The sequence below is a fragment of the Aotus nancymaae genome, unplaced genomic scaffold, assembly GCF_030222135.1.
Source record: "Aotus nancymaae isolate 86718 unplaced genomic scaffold, 86718_ANA_hifiasm-v0.15.2.pri h1tg000003l, whole genome shotgun sequence".
In the NCBI taxonomy this organism is placed as follows: domain Eukaryota; kingdom Metazoa; phylum Chordata; class Mammalia; order Primates; family Aotidae; genus Aotus; species Aotus nancymaae.
The window spans coordinates 24,851,323-24,877,806 of record NW_026988414.1 but is presented as its reverse complement, the minus strand read 5'-3'; the positions used below and the strand labels follow the sequence as shown (position 1 = coordinate 24,877,806).

The following is a 26,484-nucleotide window of genomic DNA, read 5'->3' as shown; positions in this document are numbered from 1 at the left end:
TGGGATTGCTCGATCATATGAGAGTTCTGTTTTTAATTTTTTGAGGAAATTCCATGCTATTTTCCGTAGAGACTGTACCATTTTGCATTCCAGACAACAGCACACAAGGGTTCCAGTTTCTCCACATCCTTGCCAGCACTTATTTTCTTTTTTTGATAATCACCATCTAACTGGGGAATCCTTTTCAAAATGCCTTAAGCATTTTAATTTCATTTAAAATGTAAATACATGTATTCACCAGTATTGTGATACAGGGTAAAGCCTAGTATTTGAATCTGGTTCTTTTGATTGAAGTTCCCTGTTTCCTCTCTTGCATAAACCACACTCACCTACACTGCATTGTGCTACTTCCAGTTTCCATTTCTTTGAAGTGGAATGAGAACTTAGACATTTGTGAAACAGTCTTAGAGCAGAGTTCTTCTAGATTTTTATGTTCTCAATCTTTTATAGTTGATCTTGCCAAAATGTAACTTAACAGTAATTTTTTTTAGCAACTTGACTTTATCAAGTCTTTTCAAAGCATTCAACATAGCTTTCAGAGAAATAACACTTTTATACCTATATTTTATCTTGTAGAATATTAATTAAATTGAATGAGCTCAGTAGCAGATATAACTGGTAGAAAAAGTTTTAGGAGCAAATGAAACTGATGATTCTTGTTAGCATCAGGTCCGATGCTAGAAGCAGAAGTGGATGGACCTGCTAGAGGACGGTGCCCAACATCAGCCTAGACACCACTGTTGCCATGGTTCTTCTTTGGTTAGAATGTTTGAAGGTCAGAGACATTGATCTAGCCAAGTTTGCTTAAGAGGACTTGTAAATGCAGTATGAGGTATAATGAGATCAGGGCAAGAATCACAATGTATATGTGTTGGCAAAGCATAGAGGAAAGCGAAGAGTTCTGTTTGAATTATTGGGAAAAATCTTCACAAAGGAGGTGACATTTCAGCTGAGTTTTGAAGGATGGGTAGGAATTTGCCAGGGAAAAAGAAGAGAAAGTGCCACCAGTAGGCTGGATCAAGGATCCTCAATATGATGCGCTATGTAGAATGTGCAAGGAATTGGAAGCTAGCTGGAAGTGAGGCGGAGACATGGGCTGAGACCAGACTGAAGAGCTTTCCTCTTAACCAATAGGGCATAGTCATATCATAATCATATATGAGTAATATGTTACTTGTCTATGATGTGTATGCTGGCTGGACTAGAATTGATCTTAGGAGAAGAAAGACCAGGTAGGAGGCTTTAAGAGTTGCCCATATGTGGTAGGAGGACCTGAATGAACAAGATGTAGGGAAGGAGGACTGCAGAGGAAAATAAATGGAGGTGGATCATGAGGCATGTCTCTGAGGCATGATGTCTGTTTAAATGTGCTGCCACAGGAAAGGGGGAAGTCTGAAATTTTGAAGGAAGAATCTCACAATTTGAGCTTAAACAAAGTGGTCGGTCATTCACCGACATTCAGAATGCAGAAGGAGATGTTTAGGGAAAGATGATATCCGTTCTCAACGTGGTGAGTTTCAGGAGTCCATCAGACACAAAGCGTGAACAGCTTTTCAGGTTTAGATGAAGAGTCAGATGATCACAAAGCTCAGTAGATTTCCTATTGCAGAATTCTGTATCTGGTCACTACAGATTCCTGGATCACTGTCGCATACATGAAAATACTGAAACTATTTTTGTTCTTTGCCAAAGTTTATTAGCAGTTGTATAATAGAAATTGCATGCCATTCTAAAAGTTTCCTGGTTGTTAAATAAAGTATATTTTTAGCTGCTCTCTTACCTTTGTTATGTGCCTTTCTCAAATTTTCTATTATTTATTGATTAGAAATAATGGTCTATATTTCTAGCTTATTTGGGTTCTCCCTCAACTTCCTCACTTTGGGCGTTTACAATATTTTAAGTTATCCACAGATAATATTCTGTTTCTGATTGCTCATGCTACCAACCATTAGTTGCTAATAGTCTGCTTTTTGGAAGAAAAGTATAATCCATGTATTATTTGAACTTCCTATGCTATTTTAGAACTTGGCGATTTTAAATTGTCCCTTACACAACCTACCCCACCCTCTGATGTACATGTTTTTCTGTTCAGACTCATTTCTTTACCCTAGGGGAATTAAGTCATTTTTTTCATTGTGATAATAATGTAGTTGTTGAATTTCTGTTTAGTTTCTCCAAAATGTACGACTTAAGGTGGAGGTGTAGTGGGTTGAACATTTAGGTAGCTGCATGTCTAGTGTTGATTTCATTAATTAACACACTAATTAATACTAGTTATATTTATTAATGGACACTCATAGTTCTCTTGACATCCCCTCTCCATCTCTCTCACTCCCACGTTGTATCAGGCACAAGGTACTGCTGATTTTTCCTTCCTTCTCCTGACTCTTTATAAATACTTCTATTAGAACATTTTGTTTGCATTATATTACAATCAATTATTTACATGTTTGTCTGAGAAAGTGAGTTGCTTGAGGTCAGGACTCAAGTCTTACTGTCCCAGAGCAGGGTCTCTCCTATTTACTTAAATGCTCAGTAAATATTTGCTGAATGAGTGGGTATAATTGAATCATTTGCCCCTTGGCTACCTCTAAAATTTGCTTACCTAAAATTCCTTTATTTGCTGAATTAATGGGTATAATTGAATCATTTGCCCCTTGGCTACCTCTAAAATTTGCTTACCTAAAGTTCCTTGTCTTTTATTTTTTTCTTGGTTCTTGATTCACACTGACCAACAAGCCTGTCTTCCAAGTCTGCATGAAAATCTAGCTCAAATATAATTAAATGTAGTTGCTGGCACCAAGGTACTTCTGCTTCCTTTCACCCTCACTCATATTCTCTATGCAGAGCTGCAGAAAACTTCTCTGGTACAGCTTACTCTTCGTATCACTTAGGGCATGCAAGGGGCTGTCCTCTGCGGCTCCTACAATTTGCTGCCCAATTGATTCTTATTCTTCCTTGTGTCTTCCTTAATCTTACAATAGCTGCTCTCTCCTGTTACTGTTCATTTGTTCTCTTTGCCTCTTTTATTTTTCAATCGTGGGGTAAGTCTGCTAGACATGGAGAAGGCCTATATTTTCATTCTGCTTTGACTTTGAATCCCCGGAGCCAGCACATGGCCTGGCACTAGGATCATGTTAACTAAATGCTGTGGAATCGGAACTGTGAATACTCAAGAAAGTCTCATTCTCTCGGGCTTATAGTCCATTTATGTGTCGTTTGCCTTTATAAAGTCAAATTTCTTGTGATTGTCTCTATGCTAGCTAAGTTTTGGAGAAAAAGGGGAAGAAAATCGAAACAACTCAAACTGTTATTCTGGAGAGCTGGAATTAGCAAAAAAATTTCCAGTTTCTCCAGGAACCTGAAAAAATGAGAGAGTTAGGATGTCCCCTCGGGAATTCAGCCCTTACCTGGTTTGAAATCCTGAGCTGTTCAAGAGCCATGAAAAAGCACCCATCTCTCATTTGCATTTGTGTATCTTTCTTTTCCCAGCCAAATCCCACTTGAGAAATGTTAGAGTGTTATTATTTAAGGACAATTCATCAGGCATCTAACTAAAGCATGACATTTAGACAGACAGGTTTCCAGTTCTGGGTATTTGCAGGGCTTATCTTCACAATATGCTTCTAGAAATGTCTCCTGTGTGGTCCCTTATTTTGTTTTTATAAGCATTTTCAAATTTCGGATATTCTTTTTCTTTTCTTTGAGTCTTGCTTTTTTTTTTCATAATGCTTCAAAATGTTAGTGTTTTCTTCCCTATTCATTTTAATGTTATTTTCTGTCTATTCTGTTATCATTTGCATCTGTTCTAATGTTATTTTCTTAACTCTTTCAACATTTCTATCACTTTCTCTCTTTCCTCTCTACTGTGTGTTTATTGCTGAGAGAATTCTCATGTTCTTTCTGGCTCCTCTGATTTGTATCAGAGAACCCTAGAGGTCACCATTGAGTACAGATGCCTAAGACACAAGACTCAGACTTTATAATCAGACAGGTCTTTGTTCAAATCCTACCCCTGCTTCTTTGTATCTGCGTGACCAACCATCCTCAGCTTCAGCTACCTCATTGGTAAAATTGAGATGTAAACCCAATTAGACCGCACACCATAGATCTGAGAATTAATTGCTGGCTTCTGAACAAATTCTAAATCCTATAGGCACATTGACCATCAGTGCTAAAATTCTAGCTTGATCCTGATTTTAATTCATTTCTTATGATAGCTTACAAACTGGAGAGAGCTCCATATAACTTAATTAAATTTATTTTATAACTATAATTACACATTATAATTTCATTTCTAAAACTTTGCATGTAATTAAAGTCACAAGTCAGAGAATAAAACTCTTTTCTCAGACTGCATGTGTCAGAGTGGGTTGGTTGGTTGGTTGGCAGCATATGATGATGCTAAGCCATGACTTGCTTTTAAGGTGGACCACTTTAGTCTTTGCTGTTGGTTTCATTGTAGATACCACTGGCCATACAGGTGATAAAGATGTAATTTGTATGAGCCACAGTTGGCTGCAGAACTTCCCACTAAATTCACATCCATGTGATTCAGCTGCTGTATTTCCCCATGACCAGAAGTCTGAGTCTCCCAACACAGGGATATTTTTAACCTTTCTTTCCTTAAGCTCAAAATGAAAGAAAATAGTCTTAATGATGATTTTTAACTTATGTGACATGCCCTTCGCAGCTAACAGTCTGTTTGCCTTTCTAACCTGGGCACAAAACGACCTCCTTCCTGCTCATCAGGCCAGTGCTTCATGAACAAACAGGAATTTTATGTAGCTTAGCAAGTGGGCTTTTTAAGGATTGGTAGAATGATACACACTCATGTCTTTATCACTTTAGTGCCCAAAGTGCTAAAATCCTACATTATTCACAAATTCCACGTGAGCGAGAGCAAATTTGAGAATGTTGGCAGCAAAGAGGAAAGTAAAGCCCTAAGAAAAATCCAGAAATTTGTGACCTGGGCATTATTACACATGTATCATAAAGGATGGGATTTGCTTATTTTTGCCAATAAATGATTTTCACCAGGAGGAAAAAAAAAAAGGAATTTATGACATGGACACATCAGCTGTTCCTTCCACACTGCCATTTGAGAAGGGTGATGAGCCTCTGTTTCTTGGAATGCTTTTTCCATGACTTCTTGCATTTTTATTTCTTCAGGTTTTCCGTACTGTATAAATACCAGAGTTAAAATTTAGAATTTGTTTTTTGAGGTGGATGAAATAATATGCAATAGGCCCTAGAGACAAGATAAAAATGTGTTAACTAAAAGAGATTGGGGTCCTTGGAGAGGGTCTGCCTGACAGATCAGTGCATGTGTTGAGTGGGGGGTGGATGGAAGGTGTGGGAGGTGCATTCATCTGGCTCATCATCTGTCTGGGAGCTGTTCGTTTCTTTATAGTTTTGCTAGAAAGGGACTGAAGATGTCAAGTACCTGGTGTTTGAGATGACTGCCAGCATCCATACTAATCTGGGAGATCCAGAGATGTGCCTTGTTGTGGAGGGGACTGTGACTTCTCATTAGGACCTAGACCATGACTTGGGATATTTGTTTTGGTCTCTGGGTGGATTTGTGGATGGTGGACAGATCACAGGCCAGCAGGACCTGGCTTTGGCTTTGTTGGTTATAGAACTTCTATTCTGCAGAGCTAAGAGTGCAAACTAGGACCAACATTACCAAGAGGATGGAAGCTATCTGGGGATACTGGCTGGCAGTGCTCAACTTACAGCTCAAGGCTGTGATAACAAGAGAGGTGGAGTGTGTTTTGTGCTTCATTGTGCGTGTGTTTCAAGCAGAAACTAGACTTGAGGGCTTAAATAGAAAACATCTCAAACAATCCATGAAATGGTAAACAAACCTGCTATTGAAAGAAAGAATGAGAAGTTGACAATTGCATTATTGTGATCCAGAGTGGGTTCATCAGCTAGGGTAGAGGAATAAAGAAAAAAGAGATAAAAGAACTGGGTAAAATGAATTCAGTTGTCATTCCCTTTCTTCCTTTGTCTTCCGTTTACACCTGGTAATGAACCTGTGGAGGCTTGGAGAGATTGTTCAAGTTTCCTTTTGTTTTATTTTTGTGTGTGTGGCAGGTTTGTTAACAATTTCCAAAGGGTTTTCTTCTCAATCTTGAGGAATATGAATTGAGGAGGCGGGGAGAAGAACAAGAAGGGAAAGATATTTGAGTATTTTGCAGACAGGAGGTGGCCCAGCAATCAGGGAGACTGCTCTGCTTTTGTTTTCCTGTTCGAAGAGGCTGACGGGATGGATGGTGCTGGTTTCATCAAATATGGGTTTTAGAGAATTCCTCCATGTCCTGCCTTAGGGAATTATGCTTTGGAAAATTAAGTGTCCATCAAATCAGGAGGAGGCTTGTACAGTTTCTATCCCCTTTCCCCTCTGCTTTTTGAAAGGCTTAAGAAAAGAGCCCTTTGTTTTCTTTTCAAGGGAAGTTACACTGAAATTCATCTGCGTGGTATTCATGGACTTCGTTTGTGTCATTCATAGGCAGCTGTAGGTTGTGTAGGACAATGTTGTTGAATTTCTAACCTCCACATTGAAAGCAGCATGTTGGAAAAAGGTTCAAGACCTTTTACTTTCTCTCCCCCAATCTCTTTATTTGTTTATTTTTTTACTTTTCTCTCTTTTTTTAATTCAAAGAAGAAACTCTTGAGATTTCCCCTCCTCCCTCCTAGATCACATTTCTCTGCCACATACCATTGAAGCTTCTCAGGGTTAAGATTTGTGCCTGTCATTTCCAACGTTTTCCTCAGAATCGCAAACTTTAAAATACCTTTCAGGGAAACTTGTTTGGAATTTCATTTTAATGGGATTTATGAATAAATCTCCATCTTAATGCTGACTAAGCTTTAAACATCCATTCCAGGAGAACGATATTGGATTTTTATATTTTAAAATTTAAATCACTTGAGTGTGAAGGCGTAAAACATTTTTATATTTGTGTGAGTGCCTTGTACTTGAGCATTTCTGTTAAAGACTGATTTTTTTTTTTTTATTTGGTTTGCTTGAATAAATCTGGGCTGCAAAGGAGGAGATGTTGCATCATGTCCTTTCCTTTCTTATGTAGACTCCTGTGTACATTATGTGGGTTTATTTATCTCACCTACAAAGACGGGTATTCTGTAGCAACCTGTTGCCATGCTGCGATTTCGTTTAAAAACAAACAGTTTACTTTCTTCCTATGCTTTAAAACCTTTAATCTCAAAAAATGCGATTTCGTTTAAAAACAAACAGTTTACTTTCTTCCTATGCTTTAAAACCTTTAATCTCAAAATTTTATTTTTAAATACCATGAGCCATCAAAGTCAGATTAAAAGAGGTGATAGTTCCTCCTGACATGCATTCCCCAAATCTGTGTTTTAGAAGAAAAATGGAGATAAAAGATGGAATCATCATCATCCCTCTTATAAACAACAACAAAAAAAAAACCACTAAAAACTAATGTTGGTCAAAAGTTGCAAAGTTTCAGTTACAAAATTAGTAAGGTCTGGGGATCCAGTGTGCAGCATGATGACTGTAATACATAATACTGTGTGGTTTACTTGAAATTTGCTTGGGGAGTAGGTCTTATGTGTGCTCCCTGCATATTACAAAGGATAACTGTGAGGAGATGGATACGTTCATGAAATTGATTGTGGTCATCATTTCACAGTGGATACATACATCAAGTCATCATTTTGCACACCTTAAGTATAAACAATTTCTGTTTGTCAGTTGTACCTTAGTAAAGCTGGAGGAAGAAAAGAAACCTGATGTCAGGGGATTTCAAGCATCGAACCTCTACTCTGGTCTCTGTGCCCTGTGTCATTTTCCCCATCTCTTCACAGACTCATCATATTCAGAGCCCCCAGATGTTCAGCAGCAGTTGAACCACTATCAGTCAGCTGCCTTGGCAAGAAACAACAGCCGTGTTAGCCCTGTGCCTCTTTCTGGGGCCGCTGCTGGCACTGAGCAGAAAACTGAAGCCGTGCTTCACTGCGAATTCTGTGAATTCTCCTCCGGCTACATCCAGAGCATCAGGCGCCACTACCGGGACAAGCATGGTGGGAAGAAGCTTTTCAAGTGCAAAGACTGCTCCTTTTACACAGGCTTTAAGTAAGTGATGTAATGAACAGCTGTGGAAACAAGGTGGCTGCCCCTGCTCCACCCCTCACTGAAGGCTTCCCTTACACTTTCCTACTTGGAGCTTATGGGAGGCCCTGCCCATGCAGATGATGTAGGGGTTGGATCCAGGCTTCATGGGAGGGGGCTAGTTTCAGAAGACTGCTTTGGGAATTGGGAAGGGATGAAGAGCTAGATCAGAACAAGTGAGTTTTAAAATTGGAGCACATGGGCTCCAAAGCAGTGTGAGATTGAAGCAAATGATTTCCTCCCATGCTTGGAGTGGTGTTTCCCTTCGGAGAACTGTCATCTCTCCTTTTTTTAGCTTTGGGGGAAAAAAAAAGTATGTTCTTGGAAGCAAAGTCAAAGTCAAGAGAGAAAACATCCGGCAGTAGTGTCTTCCCTGCTCCCCTGATAGAAAATTCTTTCATTCTTAAGATCATAGTGTTGAAAGATATATAGAAAATCAAGACCCTGGCACTTCTAAGACTACACTGGAGCAATCTTAGAGAGATTGTTCCAATCTAGAAAAAGAGAATCCATAGTCACCCTTGCTCCTGTGGATGACAGAATTGATGAACTCAGTTAAAGAATGGAATGCTTCCTATGATGTAATCTAAACTTCTGCAATTGAATCTCATCCTGGGAGATAGTGTTTAGGTTAGTGGTTACAGGTGTAGAGTGTGGAGCCTGACTACCTGGGTGACTCTGGACAAGTCACTAAGCCTCTCTATGTCTCTATTTCCTTATCTATAAAATAAAGATAATACTAGTACCTACATCATAGTGCTCCTGTGAGCAATAAATGAACCAGTGTATCTTGAAGTGCTTAGAATAGTGTCTGGCATAAAGCAAACACTAATAAGTGTAATAATATAGATAGAAAGCTATTATAATAAAATAGCATTAGATATTATAAAGCTATTGTTTTCTGCTCTTTTGTAATCAGGATCTAAGCCTTAGACTACTTCAATACATACTTCACACAGAGAGGCTGTGGAAAGTAGGCTTCATGTCCAAAGAAAAAGACGAATTGGAAGAAGTCTCTTTCCCACCGGCATCATAGTAGCTGGGATTTGACATGGAATATGTGTTCTATCTCTATTAATTTGCTCCAATTACTTTTCAGATAAATACGTGTGTTATTTGGTACTGAGAGAAGGCTAGAGGACCCAGATAGCAAGGGCCGACAGACAGACATACACTTTCTCTAGAGAGCAGCACTTGGGTTCATAAGAAGGGGCCCCTCACATATACACCATGGAATATTATGCAGCCATCAAAAATGATGAGTTCGTGTCCTTTGTAGGGACATGGATGAACCTGGAAACCATCATTCTCAGCAAACAGACACAAGAACAGAAAATCAAACACCACATGTTCTCACTCATAGGCAGGTGTTGAGCAATGAGAACACATGGACACAGGGAGGGGAGCACTACACACTGGGGTCTGTTGGGGGGAAATAGGGGAGGGGACAGCGGGGGGTGGGGAGTTGGGAAGAGATGTCATGGGGAGAAATGCCAGATATAGGTGAAGGGGAGGAAGGCAGCAAATCACACTGCCACGTGTGCACCTGTGCAACAATCTTGCAAGTTCTTCACATGTACCCCAAAACCTAAAATACAATAAAAAAAGAAGGGGCCCCTGCCCATTAAAGTCTTGGTTTTATCCATTTCAATGAGACATTTAAGGCTTTGCAAATTCTGAAGATTTGAAAAGGATGGAAGAAGAGGCAGCAGTACCATTCCACTCTACACCTGTAACCACTAACCTACAACTCTTAGTTTACCTAACCATCAATCATGATGATTGACTTCCTGGACAACTTGTCCTCCCCCACTTATCTGTGAAGAATTATACAGGCAGTTTGTAAGTCACCCTAGCTTTAAAATAGTCTCTCTCCTCCCAAACATGATGAAAAATAGTTCCTTGGTTGGAATTTTGTCTTCATACTCTTAATAGACAATTTTTAATTTTTAAGAATAAAGTGTTTGGAGAATTTTTTTCTTTTCAAACTAAGCTCTGAAACCAGCCAAGTGGCACAGTTTCCAAAAAGAAGTTACCACCATTTGACAGTGTTCAGATATCAGTTTAGTGACAAAGCTTCTGAGTGGTCGATAAACATGATTAACATTTTTTTTTTTTTAGGCCCACAAGCAGGAGAGCCACACTTCAGCACATATAATGGGTTTGCCAGCAGGAAATGTGAAAATGCAATGATCCCTGGTCACACGCATCACCTCTCTCCCCAACCTCTCTCCTAGATCTGCTTTTACTATGCACGTGGAAGCTGGGCATTCGGCGGTTCCCGAGGAGGGCCCCAAAGATCTTCGCTGTCCTCTCTGTCTCTATCACACCAAATACAAGCGCAACATGATCGACCACATCGTGCTGCACCGAGGTAGCCTTTCTAACTTGGTTTTCTTGGATGCGGGGCAGGGTGGGCAGGCAGCAGGGATGGCCTTCTAGGGATGCTCTCTCAGAGTGGCAGTAGCACCTGTTCCTTGTTCCTCACCTTATCTTCAAGCAAGAAACCACAGTGATAACCGCCGTGACAGCCAACAGGGTAAAAACACCTGCCTGCTGGGAGTATTTCCTCCACCTGGAGGGAGGCAAAGGTGATGGATTCTGCAGTGAACACTTCTGTAGGGCTTCCCAGCATGGGGGATTTGTACATTCTGAAAACTCTGCCACCCACAGCCTAATGTAGACTGCACAGAAAGAATGAACAAAAAACAAATGGGTAGGTAAAAGCAAATGTGAAGAGCTCTTTATTGGTTGTGAGAGATTCTTTCAAGAAGACCAAAATGATTTCCAAAGCAGAACGTGGAACTTCCCTTGAAATGGTTGGAGGGAGAGAGAATTCTTTAAAATAATGTATGTTACACATTCTAATAGTCTATATTATATATTCTAAGAATAATTAGAAAAATCCATGGGCTTTGGATTCAAATTCTGGTTTTAGAGCTTACTATGTTTAACCTCTCCATCCATTAAAAGAGATGATTGTACCTATGAGATAATGGAAGTGTCCAGTGGTTTTTCGTAATGGATGCAGTAAGACTGTTCCATAAATGTTGGTTTCTGCTGATAAACAGTGATGCTTCTTTTAAGTCCACTTTGGCCTTTTTTTGAGTTGCATTTACCCTTGGCCAATTAAAACATAGTTAAACAACAGGCTTCCTCTGCTTTGGAAAGAAAAATATGTTTATGTAGAATCTGCTTTGTCCTGAAAAGATTCAAGCCACAGGTGGATAGAAGATTACTAGAGTGCTCATGGGCAATTTTGATTGGTGTTTCTACTAATCTTTCCATCTACTTCATTCTTTCTCTCCATCCCTTCTTTTCTTCCTCTTCCCTCCTATCTTCTTTCCTTTGCCTCTTAGAAAGCCTTTCAATATTTGTCACATATGCCTCAAAAGCAATGAGTGTCATCTGTTGTCTTGCTGAGATGTCACTCACTCTGAAATGCTGAGGCTTTGGGGAGCATTTGCAACACATCTCACATTTCCCCTGAGCCATTGCCTTTGGCCAATACATTTGTGACATACTCACCCATGTCTGTACAAACTCAGTGGAAGGCTGGACTTTGAACACGTGCAGATTTCCCTCCTCCCCCTTGCACTCTAATGAGACATGTGATCGTTGCTGGCTAGGATGTCCACCTGCAAGCTGGGAGAAGCAGCGTAGGAACATTTAGGCAGGAATTCTTGGCCCGAGTGGTCCCGCCTGGTGTTCTGCCTCAATCACCTGGCTTCCGGTCCTCCAGCCCATGTGTTTCAGTGGCTCTGTGCCCTATCACAGCTTGGTAAGGGGCCATCAGTAGGGCTGCTGCCGAGCAAACAGACACGGTGAGTCTTCACTTTCTGTGGTTGGTTCCTTTCTTTTCCCATATTGCTGCCTGGCAGGAACAGAGCTTTGATGCCTAACGAGCTCAATGACTTTCCCTCCCTCAGCTGAGAGCACAAGAAAGGGGAAAGCAAAGAGAGATTAAACACTAAGACCGCAAATACTCCCATAGCGTTCTACACTCCACAAAGTGCCGCTTACCCGCACAGTCACTTCATCTTCCAGCAACGTCATGAAGGATACTATTACTCGTATTCCCATTTTATGCATGAGAAACTTGAGACTGAGACAAACTACTTCTTTTTAAATTTAATGAAATGCCGTTTACTTCATTTCACAAAGGTTTTAAGATATCTTAAAGACTTCTGTGCAGAACTATAGGATTAAAAAACAAATGAGATAATTGGAATAAATGCAAAATAAGGGAAAACTAGTGGAAAGTTCACCTCTAAGTATTAAAAAGCTACCTGTGAGTTTGGATGCCCAGTGGATACCATGAGGTGCCATGCACTTGTTCATAGTGGACTGCAGATTTGGCCCTAAGATTCCTCGCCTACCATGGTAGAAAAGAAAACCATGGAAGCAACCAGATTTCAAGAGCTTGTTAGCCTTTTTTGAAATGTTGTTCAGGAAATTTTCAGGAATCCTAGACACTGGAACCTAGAGGAATTTGTCTAGTGGGTTCTCCTGAAGAAACGATATATAATGTATAGTGCATATTGTGCCCACCGTAAATACAATAGTAAGTTTTGCAGGGCCCATGAGAGCTGGAATCATTTACCCAGAGTCACCTAACTGGTAAGCAGTGAAGCTATGAGTCAGTTCCATTCCTTTGATCCCATGTCTCATCACATTACCTGTCACTGATTAATTGTGGTCTCTTCTGTTTACTTGTAGAGATCATTTTCAGAGTCCTTATCAAGGTCAGAAAACATCCATCTGAAATGAACATGAGCATTTGAGGATTAATAGTAATAATAACAACATTAATAATAACAACAATGGTAACTATTGCTGGTTGCTTACCTAGGTAGCAGGTACCGTACTAAGTGCTTTACAAAATGTCATTTTATAGAATTCTCACAAAACCCTATGTGGTGGATGGCTGTTATCCCCCATGATGAAGAAATAAATGGATTCAGAAAGGCCAACAACTTGACGAAGATGCAATGTCTAATAAGTAATCCATCTGGGATCTAAACCCAGCCTAGTCTGACCCACAGCTCTTGCCTTCAACCACCAGGCATCACTCTCTCCCCCTGGGAGACATAGTGTCACCCGGTTGAGTGTTCTAATAGCTGTGGTAGCTGGTTCCAAGGACAGAATTATCAGAGGGGCTGGAGGTCACAGGGGAAGACCACGGATCCACAGGCAGTGGAGTGCTTCAGGACAGCTGTGCCTACCATCTGTGTCCCGGCCTGGGTTTGGTGTCCATCTCTACTCAAAATGGCAGCTCAGTGGGAAGCTGACCTTGACAAGACAAGAAACAGGGTTGGGTGTCTGCCTTGCAGTTTTGAATTGGGGCTGATCTCAACGCAACAAGATGTGGCTCCTTCTGCACCTGTCTTCTTCCTGCTCTGTGCGTGAATAAACATCCTTGATCTCTCAGGTCCACAGTACAAGATCTTTCTGAAGCCTTAGTTAATTAAAGCATGTGGGATGAAAAGCAAGAAAACCAACTTCTGAACTGGCCCAGAGACAGAGCTACTGCTGACAAAAATAGAGTTTCCATTGTTTTTTGTCTTTATAAATGGATATATTTGAGTAGAGAGAGAATCTACTTCACTCATGGGAAATCTGAATGTGAACTAATCAGGTATTTATGTTGGCCATAATGAAAAGAGTATGATGTTTACTCATGTGTTCAGCAAACATTCATTATTCGCTTGTTCCAAGGACAGAATTATCAGAGGGGCTGGAGGTCTTTGGGCAAAATGGGAAACATAAGACCCAGTACCCACTCTCCTCAAGGAGATGAGCATGTTCATAGTATAGACAAGACAGTGAGTGATGGGTATGTATTTGTACTAGAGAGGGGTTGCTTTCAAACTGAGCCATGGTAATATTTCAACAGGCAGAGAAGACTTAAGGCAGGGTATATTAGTTTCCAAGAGCTACTGTAACAAGTGACCACCAACTGTGTGGATTAAAACAGTGGAAATGTATTCTCTCACAGTCAGTTCTGGAAGCTTGAAATCTGAAATCAAGGTGTTGGTAGAGCTGTGTTCCCTCTGAAGGCACAAGAGAAGGATCCTTCTTCGCCTCTTTCTGACTTTTGATTGCTCCCAGGGTTCCTTGACACCACTTGGCTTACAAGCTGCATCACTCCCATCTTTGTCTCCATCTTCATGTGGCTTCTTCCCTGTGTGTAGCTCTTTGTGCCCTCCATTCTTCTTATAAGAACACCAGTCATTGGACTTAGGGCCCTAATGTAGTGTGGCCTTAACTGATTGCATCTGCAAAGATCCTATGTCCCAATAAAGTCTCATTTTGAGGTTCCAGGTAGACTTAAGTTTAATGGGGGACACTCTTCAACCCACTACATGAGGGAAGAGACAATTTAATAAACCATGGAGGTGAGTGGCAGCAAGATGTGTTTGTGTGTTTGCAGAACGGCATTAGACATTTCCAAGGTCCTGAAGAGAATGGGAAGCGTACCGGAGAAGTATGTTCTGGCCAAAGTACAAAGCGCTTGGATACTAATATAGAAGTTGGAACTTTAGTCAGTAGACAGACGGGAAGCCAGAACAAATTCTGATCAGGTTACTGATGAGACACTTTGAATACTAATTTAGCAAATGTTGAAGCAAAGGATTGGTAGATCCATCGCATTCAGAAAATAGGAACTCGGGTCAGATCAGCATTTGGCGAGATTGGCCATGATTTGATGAGTTTAACTAGGGAAAAATTAAGCCCTGAACTTTTAGGATGAAGTCAGTGATAGGACTTGTGATATGTTTTCATTCGTGCAACAAATATTTATTGAACACCCACTAAATGCCAGCATTGTTTTGTTTTTGGCTTTTTTAAGGTGATTTTTTTATTATTTTTATGTACAGAAAACTCTACAGTATACATTTAACTCAGTTTAGTGGCAAGTTTTTTGGCCTCTGGTTTTTACAGCTTGGCAATGCAAGCCGCAGATTTTGGACCAAGGACCTTGACTTCTTAGTGATGAGGGATCTCTTCCTATCTGTCATTGAAATTGGTCTTGATGACTTCCACCAGCTTAACCAAAGCTCCTTTGTCTTCCAAGTTAACCTGTGTGAAGGCAATAGTAGTACAGATCTCCCTGTGGACTGGACAGCCCAGTTTGGTCATCCTACCTTGATAATACAGTCAGGAACTCCTTTCTTAGGACACAGGGCAAGCAGGAAGACAGCCAGCTCCATGGGATCCACATCATGTGCAGTCACCATCGGCTGAGCTTTCTTGTTCTCTACCAAGGTGATAACAGGATTAACCCCTGCTGGAAGGACAGGTGGCCTTTTCATGGGGACATTCCCTTTGCTGGCAGCTTTCTTGTCAACCAGGCCAACAATCTTTTCTTCTTCTCTTGCTTTGTCTGTAGCCAGCTTAAGCAGTTGAATAGCTGTTAGGGGTCCAAGTCCTGGGTTAACTGGTTAATCACAGGAGGCAGTTTTAGCTGCTTATACAGTAGCCCTTTACCACTATATCCAGATGTAGTGGGGACCTTTGACAAAGGGACTAAGGTCCCTTTGGGGCTGGGGGTTCTGTCTTATGCCAACCTTCTTAAGCCTTTCTCTCAAACAGGGGATTCACCACTCTCTTGGCCTTCTGCTTCTTCATGACAGAGGAGCCAAGGCCATCTTCTTCCCCTTGGCCTTTTTTTCTTTTGGCATCTTGGGCAGCTGGAGGAGACAGCTCTAGCATTGTTTTAAGCTGTAGGGATAAAGCCATGAAGAGACAGGCAAGGTTTTCACATTGAAGGAATTTGAACTTGAATGAGAAGAGAGACAAAAAAGGTGAATAAATAATTTCGTGAGGGTATTTCTATTGATCACCATTGGAAGCACAATGTTTCATGCATAGCTTTGCCCTTATGTATGTACCTTGCACATCCATAGTGAGCCTTAAAAACTGGCCACAGATTTTAGGGATGAAACACAGTTTTGCCAAGTATTTACATTGTAATTTTGGAGCCATGCAATCACTGCTATGAGTGTTGAATTGGCGTATTAAAGTTTCCGTTTCCTAATACATAGACAAATGCTGAATTTAACTGAACCTTGCAAGTGGGAACCTTTGGAATGGAAGTAATCTCCTGTAATTTATCTGATCAGTATCATGTTTCTTGAGAATAAAGTCTACAGTGAGATTGCCAATCTTTAATTTTATTCAGTGAAATTACATGTTTCCTTTCAACTTCCCCAAATACCTCTGCCTGGTAGAATTAGAGGTACCATTTCCAGTTCTAGCTTGAGGATGGCAGCCTGGCTAACATCAAAACCTCATACTTCCTACCAGGAACTGTTTTGCTTGTGTTTATGTGTGTCTGTTTATGGCTATGTTTGGGGATGATTGATACTTTAAAAATAAGGTTCTGGCCGGAGGTGGTGGCTCACACCTATAGTCCCAGCACTTTGGGAGGCCGAGGCAGGGGGATCACGAGCTCAAGAGATCGAGACCATCCTGGCCAATATGGTGAAACCCCGTCTCTATTAAAAATCCAAAAATTAGCTGGGCGTGGTGGCATGCACCTGTAGTCCCAGCTACTCGGGAGGCTGAGGCAGGAGAATTGCTTGAACCCGGGAGGCAGAGGTTGCAGTGAGCCAAGATTGTGCCACTGCCCTCCAGCCTGGTGACGGAGCAAGACTCTGTCTCAAAATAAATAAAGAAATAAGGTTCTTTTCTTAATGGGTTTCTCTAATACTCAGCCTTTGTCACTTCTTTGCTTTGGTGTAAAGTGGGACTCAGTCCTGTAACATACCAATTTGCACTCAGAGTTTTGGTGGAGTGAAGAACTTCCAATCTCATTGCTTCATTTAGACTTTGCATGTTCTGGGAAGGAAACCCATCTATGTTTTGGTCTGCTTTTCAGGAAAGATTTTTGCTTGATAAATCTGGTCTCTGCAGTGGTATGGTTTCTCGCGGATTTGAGCAGAAATGAACCCTCTGTATTGCAACTCTGCAGAATTTTCCACTCACCTCCATGGAGGCTTGACAGCGTGCTAGTCTCAGCTCTTGTTGCACCTTAGTACACATGTGCTACAATGTGACATTACTCTCGGGCCCAACCTCTTCGGTTTCATGTCCTGCTGCAGCACCAAGCATCTTTTGAGTAGGAGGAGATGAGAGACACAATCCATCTTGTAGTCGAACTGGAGAAGTCATAATATTTTTGCAGCCAGTGCTAGAAGCTGAGTCACAATGAGTGTGATTCAGGCCTTGAGTTTTCACCCAAGGTAATTTTGAGAGGTGTGAAGTCAAAAAGACCCACAGTTGTCACTGCCCCCTTAGAAAAAGCCCTGAGCACAGAGCTTCTGTAACCAAGGCAGAGCCCAGTCTATACCTGGAAACATTCCAGTTTTTAACTTTTATGTCCTTCATTTGCCTCAAGAATGAATGACTTCATTCAGAAAACACTGTCAGTCATTTGCCCACCTTTTAAAGTCTGTCTTTTTTATTTTTATCTTGGTCATGTTAACCATGCATTTAGAAAGGGGAAAAAGCTAACTTTTTTCTAAAATTAGTATCTTAGTTAAAAACTCATATAATTAGGAGATTTGTTACACTGGCAACGTCTTAGTTTGGAAATGGCAAGTCCCAGATTTCAGACTAAGTTAAGCAGGGACTTGACCCTTTCCTCAAATGTAGAAGATGCTTGAAAGACCTTCAGATAAAAGGGTTATGTTAGAAACTTGTAGCTTTTGCATTTTTTAAATACTATGAATGAAGACTTATAAGTACACAAATACAGACTGGAGAGTTCTTATCAGGGGTGCAGGACGGGTGCCCTGGCAGAGATCAGAAGACCTGTGCTCCCAGGTCACAGCTTTGTGTTGAACCAGAGGTGTGACTTTGAGGAAGTAGCTTAATTGATCAGTTCTCAGTTTCCACATCAACAAACTGAAGAAAATAGAACTGACTTTGCAGGGTGTTATGAGAATAAAAAGTTATATCAAGGGCAGAACACCTAATGGTGCTTGAACCATAGAGAGCACTTAATAGACTGCAGTGGTGTTACATTAATCATTGTGTGAACCTCAGGGTGTTATTCTGACTGTTCATGACTTTGTGTAAAATTCACGTGGACACACATAGTGAAATTGGAAACTGCAAAGGAAACTAACCAAAGTGGTAGAGGAATTGAAAAGGGGACTCATAAGAAAAGTTTGAAAGAACTGATTATTAATTGTGGAGAAGTGAAGACTGGCGAGTCACTGAATGACTGTCTTTGAGGTGTGTGGGACATCACTATATGGAAAATGATACCCAGCTGTTCTTCATCTCTGCAGAGGTCAACAGAACCAAGGCAGGCAGGACGGGGCAAAACCAAAGAATGAAAGTAGAAGCAGTAGAGATGACAACATGTAAATCAGGAACAAATGTAGAGAGCAAGGGGGATGCAGCCCCAAGGAAGATGCCAGTAAGGTTCATGTCAACACTTTCCATGAACTTATATGGTCTAAAGGCAAATCCCCAGCATGGGGGGAATTTCCCCTGATTCAGCCTGCCCTCCCCATCTCTTGCTGTTGACACCAGCTTGTTCATGGGTTCTGTCCGTGAGTACCTTACCCAGAGTAGTTGCAGTTAATGCCTGGCACTTTGCTTAGAGCAGTGGTTCTGAACTGGGGTCAGTATTGCTTCCCCAGAATGTATTAGTCTGTAGGCATTTTTGGTTGTCACCGCTGGAGAGAAGGGGTGCACTTGACACCTAGTGGGTGGAGGCCAGGGTTATTGCTAAACATCCTACAATGCACAGGCTGGCTCCCCACAACAAAGAATTATCCCGTTCCAAAATTTCAATAATGCTACTTTTTAGAAACCTTGGGTTACAGGAATAGAATATCCTAGCATGAGCTCCTTTAAGATTTACTAGTTTATGCCAAAGCATTTTTTTCTCCGTTTACACCAAACCATACAACTGAATGGTTACAGGGACTTAAACAGTTGCTATTCTAAAAAAATGTGTGGATTACATTATAATCATGTGTTTCTTAGCTGTCTGCTATACTTGGGTTTAAAAATATTTATATTTCTAAATAAGCAACTGATTCTTTGTATAGGGAAAATAACATGCATTAGAGCTCCAGGGAGTATGTTGCAGACACCACCTTCTAAGCTTCCTCTGCCCAGGGTTTTGCTGGCCGATTAATCGCTGCATTCAAAGACTCCCAAGGCAGTGACTGCCCTGCAATCAGAGTGTTGTGGTTGAGACTAAGGCATGACATTGGGTGGGGAAAATTCCCTAGGGCCTGCACACCGCCCAACAATAAAGGGGGGGATTCCAAGAGTTAGTTGCCTCGGCACACAACGTACTGATGCTCTGGAAACGTTGCCATTCAGTGACTCTGGGAATAAATCATGCTTTCTTGACTTAATAATACATTGCTGTTTCTAAATAATATAAGTATATGTTGTGTGTGTCCATTTGTAAACTTCCCTAGTCTTCTGAAATCCAGACACAGCATAAAAACACACGCTATATTTGATTCTTGCATAAATAGCACAGATTTTAATTTTATCCCAGTTATGGATATCTGGCGCGTGCGCTGATACTCTGGGCAGACTGGTGTGAAATTTAATTTGAGCAGTTAAACACAAGGGTGAGAGAGTGCAAAATAAACAAGTACACGCATTTCCAGCCCTACAGCATTTGGTATGTTAACAGGAAAAGCACCCAAATCCTCTCTCTCTTTTATTTTTTCCCCTCTGACAATCAGATTACAGACTGTCTAAAAAGGCACAAATCCTCCACATCTCCTGCACAACCCACCTCCCCCGAATGTTGCCTACAGTCATTTCATTTGTGAGCTCTTCATAGTTGGAGTTCTAGTGAATGAAAGTGTACAGGTTTGCTTTCAGACTTGATATTAGATGAGAAAACCCCTTAGTTTCAAAACGAGGGAAGGGTCTCTGAGAATACCTTAGAAGGGGAAATGAGAATGGAATTGGAAATAGTGAGAAATAATAGATTTACAGTTAAGCAGACCTGGTTTCATAGCTCTGGTTTGCCAACTGCAATGTCCATGACCTTTGGAGAGTTACTTAAAGATTCTTTTGCCCATTTGTACTTATTTGTAAAAATGGTACTAACTCCAGCCTCATAAAGTTGCTGATAGAGCACATAGGTGCCTGGTGAAATGTCAATTTCTTTCCCTCTTAAAGATGTTTCTAGGTCCAGCCTCAATTACACTTGCTGAGGAAGGAAGGCATGTTACTGGTTGTTGTCAGTAATCATTAATGTTGGTAAAAATCACAGCTACTTCCACTCCTCCCCCTTGCCTTAATCACCTCCATTCAGGAATTAGCAAGCACCTACTAGCCTGCCCCACCTCTATTTGTAGGTCATTCTGGGTATTAAGTACTGAAAGAGCTTTTAGTCTTAAAAACACCCACTTGTTCCCGAGGAATATGTTGTTTGGGGATTAGGGGAGGGGTAGTGTGCATGTGTGTCAGTTCAAGGAACTAGATCCATGAGGAATAGCAAGACTGGGTGAGTTTCTTCTTATATTCCAAAGAAAAAACATCTGCTTTGCCGTCAGTAAAAATTCCCATCTTTCCATTCAATTTGTTTCCACAGAAGAGCGCGTTGTCCCCATTGAAGTTTGCCGGTCCAAACTGTCCAAATACTTGCAGGGAGTAGTCTTCCGCTGTGATAAGTGTACCTTCACCTGCTCCAGTGATGAGAGCCTCCAGCAACATATAGAAAAGCACAATGAACTGAAACCTTACAAATGCCAGCTCTGCTACTATGAGACCAAGCACACAGAGGAACTGGACAGCCACCTTCGGGATGAGCATAAGGTACTTGCCAGGACTTCCTGCCTCCCGCCTCAGCACGCTCGTGGGGAGGGGCCAAGGGGGAGGCATCACTGCATTTAGTCACACCCACTGTGTACCAGATGGAGATACGAACTCAAAGAGTTTTTAAAGTGAGGTCTAGTTTCTTCTATTACAAAAGAAACATAAGGTCATTTTTAAAAATTGTGAAATACAGGTTGGGTGAAAGGGAGATCACCCATAATTCTACCACACCAGTCCAATTGCTGAACATTTCTTACCTCTCTTCTATACCCACTTTCATTTTTTTTACATAATTGTAATTATACTATACATAAAACATTATACCTTGCATTTTTAAGCTTGTTTTAAAAGAAGTATTTTACTGTATTACTTGAAATGTTAATATATTTTAAATCACAAGGTTTGGCAGTTTCCGTAAAGGACCAGATAGTAAATATTTTAGGCTTTGCAGGCCTAAAATGTAGTCTTCGTGGCAGTTAAGAATGCAGCCATGGGACATATTGCTCAAGTCCAGGAGTTCAAGACCAGCCTGGGCAGCATGGTAAAACCCCGTCTCTACAAAAAATACAAAAAATTAGCCAGACATGGTGTTATGCACCTGTGGTCCCAACTACTTGGGAGGCTGAGGAGAAAGCATCACCTGAGCCTGAGAGGTGGTGTTGCAGTGAGCTGAGATAGTGGCAGTACACTCGAGCGTGGGTGACAGAGTGAGACCCTGCCACAAGAAAGAAAGCAGCCATAGACAATACATAAATGAACCAATATGGCTGTGTTCCAATAAAAATTTATTTACAAAAACAGGTAACAGGCTGTGGGCCCATAGTTGCCAGCCCCTATTTTGATAGATTTACCTCTGTGTTTCTCAACCATGTAGGTGGTTTCCAATATTTTGCTAACTACAAAGATTTTTCAAGGCATTACCCAGTATGTCTGAACATAGTAAGAATTGTAAAATATATGTTTCAGGGGAGAAGGAGACTCAAGAACAAATAAATTAATAGAGGCCATAAAATAGAGGATTTGTGAAAAAAAAAATTCTCTTCCAGAGGTTTGCTTATCAGAGGGGTAGAAATCACACAGGATGGCTTCCTCACTCTGCGCAGGGATCATCTGGCACCTCATGAACTGAGATGATCATTTCTGGTTTTGTGTATTACCTTGAGTATGGGAGGAGCTATAATTAGTATTTGCTTAATGATAAGAGCCCATCAAAATGCTTTTTAATTAACCAACAAGTCCAAATATCTATTGGGTGTTTACTGAAGGCACAAGGAGAAGCACGGTTCATATTGTCTGTTTTTTCCTTGCTCTGTGTCCTCATCAGTGGAAATATAGTCCTTCTCTGGCCTTATAAACCCACATTATAAAGAGTTTAGTATGAATCATCTGCACCCATGGGTTAGAATTGTTCTGTGGGGTGCTGAGAGAGAAGGCTGAGCTTTGTCACCTGTCTGCAATGGAACAGTTTAATGGTAACTTCTCTGCTTTGGAATGCATTTATTTTCCCATGTGTCTGCCCGAAAAAATGAAGCAAAGAGGAAAAGCCTAAATTACCTCACTTAAAGTTTTTATATCATTTTTTATTCAAACTTTTTGGGTATTTCTTCCCCAAACTTAAGGATAAATTACTCATCTCTTTCAAACCAAGCTTTCTATAATTATTCACATGTATCTTATTTACGTAACTACCTCAGACCTTTTTATTACAGTCTTTAAGCCTCCAGGCTGATACTTTAAGACAGAACAAATCAGGAAGATAGATTATTCTCTAGTTGTTGCATGGTAGCTTGTAGATCACTGGGGAAATCCAGAAAAGGTTAGGAACCGTAACAGACATGGAACCAGAGCGTTCCTCAACAATGATGGAAGGCTGAGGCTTTGAGGTATAGGTCATGGAAATGAGTTGCTCAGGCACATAGGGCCCAATTAAGAGCTTTTGAACCAAAAAGATCTGGGTTTTAATCTTGTTTCCACCATTTACTGTGCGTACTTCAACAAGTTAGTAAATTTTGGGGTCTGTTTTTCGGTTCATAAATGGGAATTGTTTCACCTTTCTCTGAAGTTCTGTAAGATCAAATGAAGTTCTGTATTTCCCCCACTTTGAGACCCAATACATTAGAATATTTGTTAATTGAATTGTGTTAAAATATCATAATAGTTGTACCTATTATAATAGCAGTTATGTTCCCAAAGACCTAAAACATATTATAAAATCACTGATTATAGTTTGCATCTTAGACACAGTCGGGTTTTTTTTTTTAATTTATTTATTTTACTTTAGGTGCATACTATATCTGGCATTTCTCCCCATGTTATCCCTCCCCACCCTCCCGTCCCTCCCCACGCCCCACTGTCTCTCCCCTACTCCCCCCAACTGCCCCCAGTGTGTGATGCTCCTCTCCCTGAGTCCACATGTTCTCGTTGTTCAACACCCACCTATGAGTGAGAACATATGGTGTTTGGCTTTCTGTTCTTGTCTCAGTTTGCTGAGAATAATGGTTTCCAGATTCATCCAAGTTCCTACAAAGGACATGAACTCATTGTTTTTTGTGACTGCATAGTATTCCATGGTGTATATGTACCACATTTTCTTTGTCTAGTCTATCATTGTTGGGCATTTGGGTTGGTTCCAGGTCTTTGCTATTGTACACAGGGCTGCAACGAATATACATGTGCATGTGTCTTTATAGTAGAATGATTTACAGTTCTTTAGGTATATACCCTGTAGTGGGATTGCTGGATCAAATGGAATTTCTATTTCTAGATCCTTGAGAAATTGCCACACTGTCTTCCACAATGGTTGAACTAATTTACACTCCCACCAACTGTGTAAGAGACACACAGTCTTTTTTTTTTTAATTATTTTTTCATAGATTATTGGGAGACAAGCAGTATTTGGTTATATGAGTAAGTTCTTTAGTGGTGATTTGTGAGATTTTGGTGCACCCATCACCTGAGCAGTATACTCTGCACCCTATTTGTAGTCTTTTATCCTTCATCCCCCTTCCTCCCAAGTCCCCAAAGTCCATTATAGTATTCTTATGCCTTTGCATCCTGACAGCTTAGGTCCCACATATCAGTGAGAACATACAATATTTGGTTTTCCATTCTTGAGTTACTTCACTTAGAATAATAGTCTCTGGCCAGGTTCAGTGGCTCACGCCTATAATCCCAGCACTTTGGGAGGCCGAGGCAGGCAGATCATGAGGTCAGGAGATTGAGACCAGCCAGGCCAACATGGTGAAACTTGTCTCTACTAAAACTACAAAAATTAGCCTGGTGTGGTGGTGGATGCCTGTAATCCCAACCACTCAGGAAGCTGAGACAGGAGAATTGCTTGAACCCGGGAGGTGGAGGTTGCAGTGAGCCAAGATCGTGCCACTGCACTCCAGCCTGGGCGACAAAGGGAGACTCCATCTCAAAAGAAAAAAAAAAAAAGAAGAATAGTCTCCAACTTTATCCACGTCACTGCACATGCTGTTAATTCATTCCTTTTTAAGGCTGAGTAGTATTCCATCATATATATATACATCACAGTTTATCCACTCATTGACTGATGGGCATTTGGGTTGGTTCCATGATTTTGCAATTGCGAATTGTACTGCTATAAACATGCGTGTGCAAGTATCTTTTTCAAATAATGACTTCTTTTCCTCTGAGTAGATACCCAATAGTGGGATTGCTGCATCAAGTGGTAGTTCTAGTTTTAGTTCTTTAAGAACTCTCCACACGGTTTTCCATAGTGGCTGTACTAGTTTATATTCCCACCAGCAGTGTAGAAGTGTTCCCTGTTCATCGCATCTGTGCCAATATCTGCTGTTTTTTTATATTTTGATTATGGCCATTCTTGCAGGAGTACGATGGTATCGCATTGTGGTTTTGATTTGCATTTCCCTGATCATTAGTGATGTTGAGCATTTTTAAATATGTTTGTTGGCCACTTGTATCTCCTTTTGAAAACTGTCTGTTCATGTCCTTAGCCTACTTTTTGATGGGATTGTTTGGTTTTTTCTTACTGATTTGTTGAGTTCATTGTAGATTCTGATATTAGTCCTTTGTCAGATGGATAGATTGTGAAGATTTCTCCCATTCTGTGGCTGTTTACTCTGCTGACTGTTCTTTTTGCAGTGCAAAAGCTTTTTAGTTTAATTAAGTCCCAACTATTTATCTTTGTTTTTATTGCATTTGCTTTTGGGATGTTTGTTGGTCATGAAATTCTTCCCTAAGCCAGTGTCTAGAAGGGGTTTTTCAATGTCATCTTCTAGAATTTTTATAGTTTCAGGTCTTAGATTTAAGTCCTTAATCCATCTTGAGTTTATTTTTGTATAAGGTGAGAGATGAGGATCCAGTTTTATTCTCCTACATGTGACTTGCCAATTATCCCAGCACCATTTTTTGAAAGGAGTGTCCTTTCTACACTTTATGTTTTGTTTGCTTTGCTGAAGATCAATTGGCTATAAGTATTTGGGTATATTTCTCAGTTCTCTATTCTGTTCCATTGGTCTATGTGCCTATGTTTATACCAGTACTAAGCTGTTTTGGTGACTATGGCCTTATAGTACAGTTTGAAATCAAGTAGTGTGATTGTAGCAGTCTGCTTTCACACTGCTGATAAAGACATACACAATACTGGGCAATTTACAAAAGAAAGAGGTTTATTTGGACTTACAGTTCTACGTGGCTAGGAGCCTCACAATCATGGCAGAAGACAAGGAGAAGCAAGTCCTGGCAGAGGCACAAAGAGAAGGAAGAAGATGCAAAAGCGGAAACCCCTGATAAACCATTAGATCTCATGAGACTTATTCACTATCATGAGAACAGTATGGGGGAAAGTCCCCCTATGATTCCATTATCTCCCACCAGGTCCCTCCCGCAACACATGTGAATTATGGGAGTACAATTCAAGATGAGATTTGGGTGGGGACACAGTGCTGAACCATATCAATGATGCCTCCAGCGTCGTTATTTTTGCTTAGTCTTGCTTTGGCTATGCAGGCTCTTTTTGGTTCCATATGAACTTTAGAATTGTTTTTTTCTAATTCTATGAAGAATGATGATGGTATTTTGATGCACACTGCAGTGAATTTGTAGATTGCTTTTGGCAGTATGATCATTTTCACAATGTTGATTCTACCCATCCATGTGCATGGGATGTGTTTTCATTTGCTTGTGTCGTCTGTGATTTCTTTCAGCAGTGTTTTGTAGTTTGCCTTGTAGAGGTCTTTTGCCTCCTTTGTTAGGTATATTCCTAAGTATTTTACTTTTTCTGCAGCTATTGTAAAAAAGGTTGAGTTCTTGACTTGAGTCTCCGCTGGTCATTGTTGGTGTATAGAAGAGCTATTGATTTATGTACATTAATCTTGTATCCAGAAAGTTTGCTGAATTCTTTTATCAGTTCTAGGAGATTTCTGGAGGAGTCCTTAGGGTTTTTGAAGTAAATGATGATATAATCAGCAAATAGTGACAGTTCAACTTCCTCTTTACTGATTTGGATGCCCTTTATTTCTTTC

The 26,484-nt window shown here is 40.6% G+C and overlaps 1 protein-coding gene across 8 annotated transcripts in view; it reads left to right on the top strand.

Annotated features, from left to right (window-relative positions):
- ZNF462 (zinc finger protein 462) overlaps positions 1-26,484 on the top strand; it is a 153,177-nt gene that overhangs the window by 102,607 nt on the left and 24,086 nt on the right. For all 8 annotated transcript variants that reach the window (XM_064379270.1, XM_064379265.1, XM_064379236.1 and 5 more), the window contains exons 8-10: positions 7,858-8,125; positions 10,399-10,535; positions 20,751-20,974. In XM_064379270.1, the coding sequence (XP_064235340.1) occupies positions 7,858-8,125; positions 10,399-10,535; positions 20,751-20,974 (629 nt within the window). The remainder of the gene's footprint in view (positions 1-7,857; positions 8,126-10,398; positions 10,536-20,750; positions 20,975-26,484) is intronic.